General features: G+C 31.0%; 2 protein-coding genes across 3 annotated transcripts; one reads left to right on the top strand and one right to left on the bottom strand.

Moving 5' to 3' along the window:
- Positions 1-417: 417 nt before the first annotated feature.
- Man4 (mannan endo-1,4-beta-mannosidase) lies at positions 418-3473 on the bottom strand. 2 transcript variants are annotated; one of them, NM_001247202.2, is made up of 5 exons: positions 3064-3465; positions 2802-2996; positions 1846-1968; positions 1543-1739; positions 418-942 (listed from the first exon to the last, which is right to left on the bottom strand). In NM_001247202.2, exons 1-5 carry the CDS (start codon positions 3394-3396, stop codon positions 591-593), a joined length of 1200 nt encoding a protein of 399 aa, NP_001234131.1. In that variant the 5' UTR covers positions 3397-3465; the 3' UTR covers positions 418-590. The 2 variants fall into 2 exon arrangements, with proteins under 2 accessions (NP_001234131.1, XP_019071661.1); XM_019216116.3 differs by lacking the exon at positions 1846-1968 and having other exon boundaries at positions 3064-3473.
- Positions 3474-6713: 3240 nt separating this feature from the next.
- LOC101261259 (Holliday junction resolvase MOC1, chloroplastic) lies at positions 6714-11979 on the top strand. Its single transcript, XM_004228458.5, has 6 exons — positions 6714-7571; positions 8325-8430; positions 9307-9359; positions 10085-10216; positions 10442-10514; positions 11507-11979. Exons 1-6 carry the CDS (start codon positions 7032-7034, stop codon positions 11659-11661), a joined length of 1059 nt encoding a protein of 352 aa, XP_004228506.3. The 5' UTR covers positions 6714-7031; the 3' UTR covers positions 11662-11979.
- The last annotated feature ends 20 nt before the right edge of the window (positions 11980-11999 follow it).

Raw genomic sequence — 11999 nt, 5'->3', positions numbered from 1 at the left:
CACAGTTGTTGTGCGTGAGAGATATTTAAATGTCACGTAGATCAGAATAATAAAACAAACTACACATATATTATAATTACATCAACATTAAGAGTATACGTACATGTAAATGGACTAGAAATATCGTTTATTAAAATCCAGAACCTAACTTATATCTCCATTTGGTCCGTTCGATACATACTAAATGCACTAGCACATGAAATTTGAATATTACCATTCCCATAATCAAGATCGAATTATAATTAATCTTATGCTACAATCATCAAGATGTTTGTCCAGCTTCATCTTCAATCGCAAACATTTAATTTATAACTTATAAGAACCAACAATTTTAAACCTCCCCTTCTGAGTTAAATAACTCCATACACAAAATCATCTACTGTATAATGAATTGACACGCATATAAACACAATCATCTATTCAAACAAAATACTTTATTTTATTTTTAATAAATAACATGTATACAAAGTATTTATACATAATTATAATCAATACTATAACTCAACCAGATGATTAATAGTATATGCCAACCCAAACAACTTTTCATGGATCTTAAAAATACTACTATAGCCTTCAATCTATTTTTGTTTCTATGATAGCTTAGAGAGCCTAAGAGATTGTAAGAGTATAACTCTAGAAGTTGATGGGCTCTCTTGCAAGACCACTTGATAACCATCATCAAAACTTGACATTCCTTGGCCCAATACTTGCCAAAAAAGCCCACCACCACATGGGCCTCCACTTTTGGCACAATTAAAAATGGTTCCATATATTTTTTCAAAATAATTATCCCTCTTTGCAACAGTATACCCTGGGGTTTTTGTAGACTTGCCAAATTCTGCAATTAATAAGGGCTTTTTCAACATTTTGGAGTCATCTATATGGACTTGGATCCATTGTGAAGCCCATTTGTCTTGGGCCTCTTGAGTTAAACCTGGCAACCTGCAGTCCAAAAGGCCCAATTAAGGGTACACAATATGTTATGCGATTTGTTACTTATTTTCTAGCGTTTGGTAGGTAAATATTTATATGTAACGTATCAAAATACTATGAAAATGAGATGGGACGTGAGGAGTAGGGGTTCGAGGGTGACGAATTGTGAGATGGTCAAAGGGTGGGGGTACAATGAACTTGGAATGTCATTTATGTATCTCGTTTTCTCTACTTTTATCATTGAAGCCATTTTTCTTATTTTTAAACTGACTAGTTTTCCTAGTAAAAAAGACATAACATATAATACTCCAAAAAGAACAAAATTCAATAACCTAGAAACAACATGTTAAAAACACAAATTAGGTGATATTTTCTTATACTATCTGATTATACAAGTTAAATTCATTAATACAAAACTCATAAACTTTTAACTTTCAAATGACTATAACAATAACAATATCTCAATAACTCAATCCAAGCACGTTCAGATAAACTGTATGAATCGTCACTAATCATATACTAATATAAATTAGGGTTATAAATCCTCACTAACCATATACAAATATAAATTTGGGGGGGGGGGGGTGAAAATTAAAGAGATTTATTTACCATTGATTAGGGTACATATGAATTGTGGTAAAATCAATTCCTTGAACTTGATTGTTGGAGATAAAATTAGTCCCAAAAATGTAAGAATTAGGATTGTATTGTCTCATGTCATTCCCATAAAATCCTTCAAGTCCAATCTCCAAGAGATGATTTGAATCTATTGATTTCAAATATCCCGCCATTTCTAAAACCCAGTTCTGTAAAATATAAGTTCAACAAAAAAATATAGACTTCATATTAAATATAATACTTATTTTCGATCGATCGATCAATTAAATGTGTAACTTTGCTAAAATATAATACCTGAAATGTTTTCCCAGAGAGGTCAGATGGGCATCTAGGCTCATTTATTAATTCCCATGAAAGAATTGTTGGATCATCTTTATATGCTACTTTGGTTATTGTATTCACTCTTGTAAGCACAACCTTTATACAAATTTTTTTTTAAAAAAATAAGAATTTGAAAAAAATAATAATAAAAAAATTCTAATTTTAACCCTTTTTTTACTTGGTATATACTATAATTGAGGAACTTTCATATATAGCCACTCAAAAATTGCCTAATTACTCTAGATAGTCATAGTTTGATAATTATAATTTGTAGCTATATGTTATACGGAGGAGAGAGGTGAGTGTGACTGGGAGTGAGAGAGGGCAAAGAGTGGGAGAGAGGTGATTTGTATGTGTATATCGGTTAAATAATTGTATATTATACATATGTATTAGTATATATGACAAGCGAGATTGGGAGAGAAGGAGAGAGGCGAGCGAGATTGGGAGAGGGAGGAAAGATGCGTGCGTGCGAGGGCAGAGAGTGGAGAGAGGTGAATTGTATATGTATATCGATTAGATAATTGTATATTATACATATGTATTTGTATCTTCTGGCAAATATTATATATACAAACGTGACTAATTATACAAAACTCGAAGTCAGCTCACGTAATTAATGTATAATGTTCGCCGCGAGTGGTAATTATAACAAACTATAGCTATGACGAGTAATTAAGTAGTATAAATTTGCTTAACCACGTAATTTATACACTTATTATAAACTCGTTATATGCATGATACAATCATTTATAACAATTACAAATTATTAGGGTTAGACAGGTAATTTTTTTTTTTATAGATTTTTACGTTGGTTTAGATTTACAATATAATTATAACCGATCCCACCGTCAAACATTTACAATTTCTTTTATTGAGTATTTATATATACATTATTGAGTTCACGTAAATTCATAATCGATCTTTACCTTGACATTATTTTTGTAGAATCCTTTGACCATAGGATTAGTGAAGAAATCATCATCACTTGTTAATTTCTGCCCTCTTTGCACTGCCCATTCTACATATTGTTTCTTTCCTCCAAAAGCATCCCAATTATTGACTAATGACATAATTAAGTGAATTCCATATTTTTTAGCTTCTGATATCACAAAATCCAATCCCTAATAATCAAAAAGGGTCAAAAAGAGGGAAAATATATATATAATATTTTAACGTTTATAATATTACCTGAAACATTTGTTCGTTGTAAACACCAGGTGCAGATTGTAAAGGTCTAGAACCACCATGAGAAAAAGCCCAAGTTCTAGCAACATTCATTTTATATTTAGAAGCTTGTTGGAATGTATTTGTAACTTTAATTCTTGTTGATGGATCATAAGCTATATACATTAACCAATATGCATTAAAACCATTTATATAAAGTGACTTTCCATTTAATGCAAAATGAGTTCCATCTGTATAAACAAAATTATTATTTGAAAAAGCTCTAGTAGGCTTGCTAAATTCATTTGGAAATATTATTAAAATAGCAACAAAAATTAAGATGATTGAGTTATTCATCAATATTTTTTTTAATAATGCAAAAAGGAGAAAAAAAATAGGGAGGAAATTGGTGTTTATATTTGATGTTATGTTAATGTTTTGGTGTTGGGTTTATATAGGTAAAAAAATTAATTAATTTGGAAAGTTTCCAAGTGAATAAGATTTGAGTATTAATATAGCAATGCATTGATTAATGAATGACTAATTACTATAGATTTGATTTTGACCAAATTTAATGATTTTCTTAAAACTATCCTTTATTTTTTGGAATGATTTTTGGTGTTTGACTTAGTCAAAAATCATAAGTTAGAACAGATTATTGATATCAAAAGTTCAAAATTATGTTGTTATTTACTAGTATGTATTTTTCTTTTACCATATATATAAAAATAATAAATTATTGTGTATAAAAGTAATAAATTATTGTGTGTATTTAGAAAAAAACAAACATAATAAATATAATAAGACTGTAGTTTTAGTTTTAGTAATTACGCTATAGTTTAATTTGCTATGGAGGCCGCAATTTGTATATTTCTGCCTGTTTGTATATTTTGCTTGCGAATATACAAATAGGGTATATACAAATTTTATATTTTTACATTTAGGTATTTATCAGAACTTTCTTTGTATATTTTGCTTTCCAATATACAAATAGGGTAATTAATCATGATTGATTCAGAAATCCTATACACATAACTAGGGTAAACATATACACAATTCTGTATTTATAGAATCAGCAACAGAATTATATAAATACTAGATTTATACAAATCATGCGAATAACAAATTGAAAAAACTGTAGACACGAATTACAATTTCTTAATGTAGCTATAATACTTAATATATGTCAAAATATTTGCTATTGTACATAATTTTTCCATTATAAAACTGAATAACTTCTAATATGATATCATTTGAACCAAATAGAGATACTAACAAGCAAATCAAATGGTTAATGAATAACAGTATAACCAATTATTATAAAGAAATGTTAACATAGTTTTATTTCAATAGATCATAATAAAACATAAAAAAAAAAATCATTATATTATATCCATAAAAAAATGATTTAAATGATTGAAATTTTATAAATCAACAGACTTATTTGGACTGATCTAAAAACAATCAATGATGTCCAATAGTCCTTATTTCTCATTTTCTAGATTTCTTTAATTTGTTTTGTTTTTTTTTCCTCTTCTTTTTTCAATTTTTGTCTCTCGTCCTTTTCTCCATATTTTTCCAATTTTTCATCTCTTCTTTCTTCGTTTTTCGTATATATTAAATTTGTGTTACGTGAGAAAGTCGGAATTTTAGATAAATATTTTTAGATTTATGAATATTTTTTTCGCTTTTTGTCTTTGATTTCTCTTAATTTATTTTTTCCATGAAGGAAAACAAATAACAAAATATTAATTAACTACTTTTCAATTAAAAAATTTGAAAATTTAGTTCAAAATAAAATATTTAACAAAAAGAATCAACTAAAATCACTTGTTGATTTACGAAAACCTAAATTAAAAACAACATATATGTTTTTGTAAATTTTCTTTTTATTTAAATAGTAGAAAACTTGTTGAGCTAATCTTCATTACATTGAGCTAATAGACAAAAAATAAAATAAAATATACATCTTATTGTGTCTTTTCTTATTTTGTTGGTTTTTCTATAAATGGAAAAGAAAGTAAATTATCAAATACAAATTCCAAAAAATTAATGAGCTAGGGACATCTACTGCATTTGCTCAATGATTTAATTGTAGGGAAAAATTAAGTGAAAATTATGTAATTATGCAATTTAAGATAATATAATATTTAAAAAAAATTAATATTTGAATTAATTATGAAAATTTTCTTTTTTCTTCTCTCTTAACATTTTAATACATCACTTTATCTCTATCAAATGAATTACAATTTTATTTATGTATAGTATATCTGGTATAAATATTATAGTTGACACATAACTTCAACTACTTCGAAATTAGTATGAATCTAGTGTATAGTTATGTATATGATACATAATTCATGATGCATGTAATGTATCCGTGAATTCTGAAACATCCGAAATATAGTAATTTGAGAAATTTTCGAAATAGAATATAATTAGCACCCAAATTGTTGAAAGGTGACACCACTTGCGAAAAGTCTTGTGTATGCTACTGCACATAGCCTTTTAATTTGAATAAATCTGAACAAAAATTAGAGATTGTATGTACATATCAATAACTGATACATGATATATTATACAATTTGTAATAATTATGTATCACATAAATAGTTAAAGGCATGAGATACACATGTTTAGATATGAAAATAAACCAAAATCTATGTGTATCAGAAAAAAACTAACAACAAAAAATCAAAATAAGTTGGGTATATATATCTAGTATTAAAAGATAACGAATAGATATGAATCAAATACATAAATATGAACATGATATATAAATTTATTTGTGTTTCAATTAATTAGAGTTATGTATCAAAATTGATATTTAAATACATACGTTATGCATGATGAGATTGTAATATATCATATTGTTGAAACAAACGTATTATACATTAATTTAAGAAATGAAAACAACTAGATACATGAAAATCTAAATTCATATATATCAGGTTAAAATGAACAAAAAAAATATAAAAAATAAATCAAGTTAGATATTCGTTTCTAGTACTTAGCTTCTCCTTCTCAACTTTTACTTTAGAAGACGATTGTACATTCACGTTTTTCTACATCACTTTAGAAGACAAAGATACATCCTTCTCCGCCTTCGCCTTCTCAATGTTCTAATTCGTCATTGAGATTAGATCATGCAATCATTTGAATTTGTTTTCTAACTCAATCATCATCATTAAAATCATAAGCACGATTAATATTAGTTAAGGTTAACTAGGTAATCCCAATACTAAAAGAAGAAGCATCATATATGTATCAACACTTTGATGACGAAACAAAAATTAAAGCAAAAAGTAATGAACTAAAAGAAGGAGAAAACAGAATACTACTATAAGTTGAATTCGATTAATCAGAGATAGAAATTTTTTGAAATTCAAATTGTAATGAAAAAGTAACTACTAAGATTGTGGGAGTGAAAATAGAAAGAGATCAAAACTCTAAAAATAGGAAGAAAAAAACGTGTATTTGGAGTTCAAGAGTTATGTATCCGAATGAGTAGGGTTTTGGAGGAAAAAGAGAGATTTTTGTAAGTTTTAGAATGGTTGGGAATAATAGAAAATACGGAAAAAGGTTAAAGTTATCTCTGAACTATGAGAAATAGAATAATTATACCCTTCATTACATTTTGGGATAAAAAATATTCATCGTTATCCCAAGAGATCACCACACATACCCTCAACTTTTAACCGCCTAATTTTTTAGTGAAGAGGCAAGCTACATAGGACTCGTCCCTCCACCTAAGTATTGCCAACTTAGACTTACTACAAAAAAACTAACCCTTTATCGATAATAAAAGTCACTACAAAATCTCAAAATATTGTGATTTAGTAATTTTTAGTAGCAACTAAGGCCACAACAACCATTCCATAATATAACATTTGTAGTGAACTCGAGTTGATAACGTTTAGATTGAGGAATTAATTTTATTTAAATTATTACGTAACTAAAAATTTGAAATAATAACTCTCGAAAGGATATTTATGATCTCTTACATATTTTTGGATACATTTTTCTTTGATTTTCCTCAAACCATACAAGAAAACATTTCCCTTACAAAATACTATAGGAAACGAATCTTGAAAATCCGGCGCCGGCGGCGGTCTATCTCCGGCGAACTGGGTTTCTTCGTCCTAATTCTCATGGAATCAATTATCTTACAAACTCAACCATTACAATTCATGAACCCAATTACTTCAAAATTCATTCCCACAATTCGATTTACTGCTTCCTCTGTAGCAGCATTCAAGCTCTTCTCATCTTCATCTTCAGCAGCCATTACCACAGATTCCCCTGTCATAGAGCAAAACCCATCTCCTAAACCAGCTATTTCTCCGAGAAATGGGGTTGTAAAGGCTAGGGTTAGTAAAGGCATTTTGGAAGCTCAGCTGAAAATGGACTGGTTGGAGTCTTTGTCTTGCCCATTTCCATGTACAAAGCCTATGGACAGTGGTTGGGTTATTGGGGTTGACCCAGATACTTCTGGTGCTTTGGCACTCTTGAAACCAAATCAAACTCCTCAGGTAGTGTAAAGTTTCATTCTTTTTGGGAAAATTGCACTCTATGTCAATTTGGGAGAAAATATTTACACCATGTAGATTGTAGCCCATAATTGTGTCTAAACAATACACTTTTGTAGGTGTAATGTTGTATACTAGGCTTATGTTGCTTGGACTCTTAAAAAATGTAGAAGGGTATGTGTTGGATCCTCTAGAAATAGTGCATTTTCGAAGTATCCGACATGAGTATGGCAACATTTTTGAAGTGTATGAGCAATATAGTATTGAGCTATGTGGCTCTATATTTTTGAAAGTTCCCTTATTTGTTTATATTTGCAACCTACAATCCCTTGGAGTCCATGCAGACCTAACAAAAAATAAGGCACAATATGAGTCGAAGTTTGTTGTCTTAGTTGCTAGGCTAAAATTTTGAAACTGCAGTAATTGCTGAAACAAGTGTGGGCTGCTTAGTGATAATAGTCGCCCCGGTTCTAACCATTAGGTTGGTAGTTTGAGTCACTAAAGGTGGAGAAACAACGGGTAAGGGTAACCACATGTGATGCTCCTGGGGTTTGCATGGGGTTGGGTTAATCAAACAGCTAATAATTGCTTATTGGAGCTTACATGAGTTGAGTATGTATATCCATCAATCTCAAACCAAAGAAGGAAAAAAGAAAGATAAAATCTCGTGCTCTTAGGAGTTAGTAACTTGTTTACTGTTTTATTTACCTCTAAATCTGAAGTGTACTTGTGTTGACTTCCTATTCCAATCTCCAGGTGTTTGATTCTCCTCACTTGAAGGTACTTGTTGGAAAAGGAGTGCGGAAACGCTTAGATGCAAAAGCTATTGTTCAGTTGCTTCAAAGTTTTGAAGCTCCGTTAGGTACAACAAATGCTTTCATGTTGAAAGTCTTTCGTATATCTGTTCTTAACTTCCTCAGTTATCTGGTCTGAATGACTTGTGCAGTAGATTCTGCTATTTCCTTGTGATTTTTGTGCTAGTTTTTTCGTTTGGCACTGAAGGTGACAATGCTCTCTTTTTATTTTTTCCCTTTCACCAAGATACTAAATATTTGTACTTGCACTTCTCCTAATTGGCTGTCCTATTTTCTGCTTGTGGATGTAACTGTGGGACGGGAAGGCGATTGATGCATCTCTTATATGAATTCTGTTGGGTGTGCAAAGATTCTGAATATATTATATAAGTTAAATCACTTCAGTGCGTTAACCTGGTTGTTTGAATAAGTGTCCTTTATGCTGCATTCATATAACACTGCAAGGAGTGATGCATGCAGTACTGGAGAGAGTTTTAATAAAAAACCTATATATATATATATATATATATATGAGGCTGGAATGAAGGATTTTAGCTGATCATTCTCTCCCACTTCCCCTCTTTTTGGGGTTTTATTGAAAAAAATTCTTGTTGCTACTTCCGAAACAGTTTGACTTTCAGCTTTTTGATACGAGGAAGGCCTTGATAATCAAAGAATAATCCTTTTATTTTCTAGTATCTTTTGTAAAATAGATGTCTGTGTACTGAGACTTAAAGCCGATCCCAACTAGTTGAATCATGTAGTTAAAATTGTAAATTTCCTTGTATATGAGCAATCTGTTCCTATTTATGGTCTTATCAAATTTAATTGAATTATTAAATTCACTATCTGATGGCTTCTAAACTGGAATCCTCAGAGGCAAATTAGATATTTTTGGGGGATAAGTATGTAGAGTAAGATGAGATGTTTCATTCTGTTTTCAGGAACAACTGTGTATATTGAACAATCAACTCCGTATCCACAAGATGGTAAGCAGGTTAGCGATATTATCAACAAGAATGCCAGTATGTACTTCCAGTGACCAGTAGCCTATCAGTTTTATTCAAATGCCGATGGCTATTTTCATGTCCACTTGCTCTTTAAAACTTGCACCATCATATAATTCTATATTTGTTAGATACTTATTACTTATTGCATATGCACCATACATATCGATCCCTTCAGAGCTTCACCAGATAGAGTCGGTCAACAATGTATGCATGACATTATCTAGCAACCAGCATCTATTACTTTGGACTTGTTTATTATGCTAAATAGGGAAACACATTTATGTATAACATAATTTCCTGAACAAAAACTTCGCAAAGTAATATTTCAACTTCTTGTTGTGGTTGGTCGAGAGAACCATCCAATATTTCTCATATGTTTCTGGGAGATAATTGTATTAAGACTTTACGTATAGCTAAGGCACTTGGAGTTCCTTTAGATTTTTGTGCTTCTTATTGGCAAAGGATTAGTGATGGGTGAGTTTAGGTATACTTGGAAATTTCCTTTTTGATTGTGATGTTCTATTCCTCTATTCTGTAGGTAGTATAGGCATCATACATTTTCACCCTTACATCGTTTCAACAATCTAAGTATTTACTTGTTCAAAAAAGAAAGTTTGCATCATTAAATACTTCGACAGAACTTTTCTAGTGTATCTTATTTGTGTTTTAATTTGTTGTTACACTATTTATCATATATCTTTACTGCATCAAGGGATGGTGGAGTGGAGGATTCGGCTATGGACTATGGATTGGTTTGTTAGTTGCATCCGGATTTTCCGTTACTCCTGTGCCATCAAGTGCATGGAAGAGTGAGTTTCGACTTACAAGAGAACGCTCAAACAAGGTTACTTAAGTTCCTGCAATTAGTTTATTTGAACACAAATACATACCATCATCATAGATTAGATTTACTTTAATACGTCAAGTTTTTTGCCGTTTTCCATTCATATACTCCATCTAGTTAGATTTTCAGTTCTGTACTAAGAAAAAATTCTTGCAAGATATCATCATCTGCAGATTTTCTGACGTCATCATCTAATGTGTGTCGTTCAATCAATTTGATTTGCAGGATTATAGCAGGGAACTAGCATCTTCATTGTTTCCCTCTTTGAGTTCTTCATTGAAAAGGAAGAAAGATCATGGTAGGTATACTTGGACTTCATCTATTACGCATTTTTACTTCTGAAAAAGATTTACGTCTTCTTATTTTTTCTGGTTTGTGTAACTAATCAAAAGGAATCATTTCAGCAGACTATTTATCTATCCCAAAAGGTAGAATAACGGGCAGTGACATGTTGATTCTTGTAATGATTAATGGTTAGTGAAAAAAGAAAAAAAGACTACGGCTTATACTCAACATCTCAATCTGAGCCTTTTTATTGTGGATGATGTCCTTAAATCCGACATCAATTTTTGACATTCAATATCCCTAGTCACTTTTTCAATGTTCCTTGTTATAAGTCCTTGCTGATCTCTGGCTGTAAGGGGAACTCAGGGTATCACATTTTTATCTAATCTTTTCTTATAACCAAAATAATTCACTTTCCAGCTTCTGTACTTGGTCGATAATGGGTCTGCCCCTCTATCCTTCTAAATACGATACTTGGTTCATGGCACGATTCAAATCTGTGACGTGTGCTCAACACAAATCCTGTGTGTACTAACCTTTGCAATTGAACGAAAGCTCTAAGGGCTTCACATTTTAGTTCATCTTGATCCTAAACATTTGTATATTACGATTTCATTAGAGCCGTGAATATGTCATACTTGCTCCAGCATGTAGTATATAAGTTTGTCTCCTCTTTTTCTTTCTTGCCAATCACTTTACTTTTCGTAAAGTTTGTAGTTTTGGCATTGAGTACTAAGTTGGAACTCATTTCCCAGCACTTGTAGTTGGTGCAATTCCTATATAGAACCTATATAGATATTGCATCAAGATCTTATTTGCCATAATCCTTTTCACATGTCTTTACAAACAACGTCATACCCAGTGTAATCTCACGAGTGGGGTTTGGGGAAGGTAGAGCATACCTTACTCTTACCTTGTGGAGGTAGAGAGACTGATTTCATTTGCGTGTCTTTACCCCATCTATACATTTAAATGTTATTTCACGATTCTTTCTTAACATTCCAGGTCGAGCTGAGGCTCTTCTCATTGCTGCTTATGGCAAAGGCATCAAGATAAATTCTGATTCTCCTTGCGCCGTGGAAAATTTAGATGCTTTAGCAACCGGAGAAAAGCTAGTCAATGAATTCCATCTTTTATCAACTCCAGCGCTTAACAACTAGTCGATGAGGCTTTTCAATCAATTCGACTTTTTCCAGCTGACTCCATGCAATCTCAACGTAAGCATTGGCGAAAATCGAACTCATCCTTTCTGTGTTTAACTTGATTGTTAGCTCTGATGTAATGTAGTATCTTCATCTTTGATTGTAGGATAAGTAGTGTAGTTTCCTTCATTATAGGGAAGGAGAATTAGAGATCTTAGTTCTTGGCCTATAGTGTTTCATCATTTGTATTGAATGAAACATTTAGCATGAAACATTGTTATGTATTTATTTTCATTCACATACATATACAATGTGTTGAGGGTCTATCGGAAACAACTTCTCTATACCACAAAGTT

The sequence above is a fragment of the Solanum lycopersicum genome, chromosome 1, assembly GCF_036512215.1.
Source record: "Solanum lycopersicum chromosome 1, SLM_r2.1".
Lineage (NCBI taxonomy): Eukaryota > Viridiplantae > Streptophyta > Magnoliopsida > Solanales > Solanaceae > Solanum > Solanum lycopersicum.
This window is presented reverse-complemented; position numbering and strand designations above follow the sequence as displayed.

What these genes read in the sequence shown, in the direction of transcription:
- Man4 (NM_001247202.2), bottom strand. Translation starts at nt 3,396, where the DNA reads ATGAATAACTCAATCATCTTAATTTTTGTTGCTATTTTAATAATATTT. An exon ending in TCTACAAAAATAATGTCAAG is followed by an intron (nt 1,969 to 2,801) that starts GTAAAGATCGAT and finishes ATTTGTATAAAG; the next exon opens with GTTGTGCTTACAAGAGTGAA. An exon ending in TCTCTGGGAAAACATTTCAG is followed by an intron (nt 1,740 to 1,845) that starts GTATTATATTTT and finishes TATATTTTACAG; the next exon opens with AACTGGGTTTTAGAAATGGC.
- LOC101261259 (XM_004228458.5), top strand. Translation starts at nt 7,032, where the DNA reads ATGATCTCTTACATATTTTTGGATACATTTTTCTTTGATTTTCCTCAA. An exon ending in AACCAAATCAAACTCCTCAG is followed by an intron (nt 7,572 to 8,324) that starts GTAGTGTAAAGT and finishes TCCAATCTCCAG; the next exon opens with GTGTTTGATTCTCCTCACTT. An exon ending in CAAGAGAACGCTCAAACAAG is followed by an intron (nt 10,217 to 10,441) that starts GTTACTTAAGTT and finishes TTTGATTTGCAG; the next exon opens with GATTATAGCAGGGAACTAGC.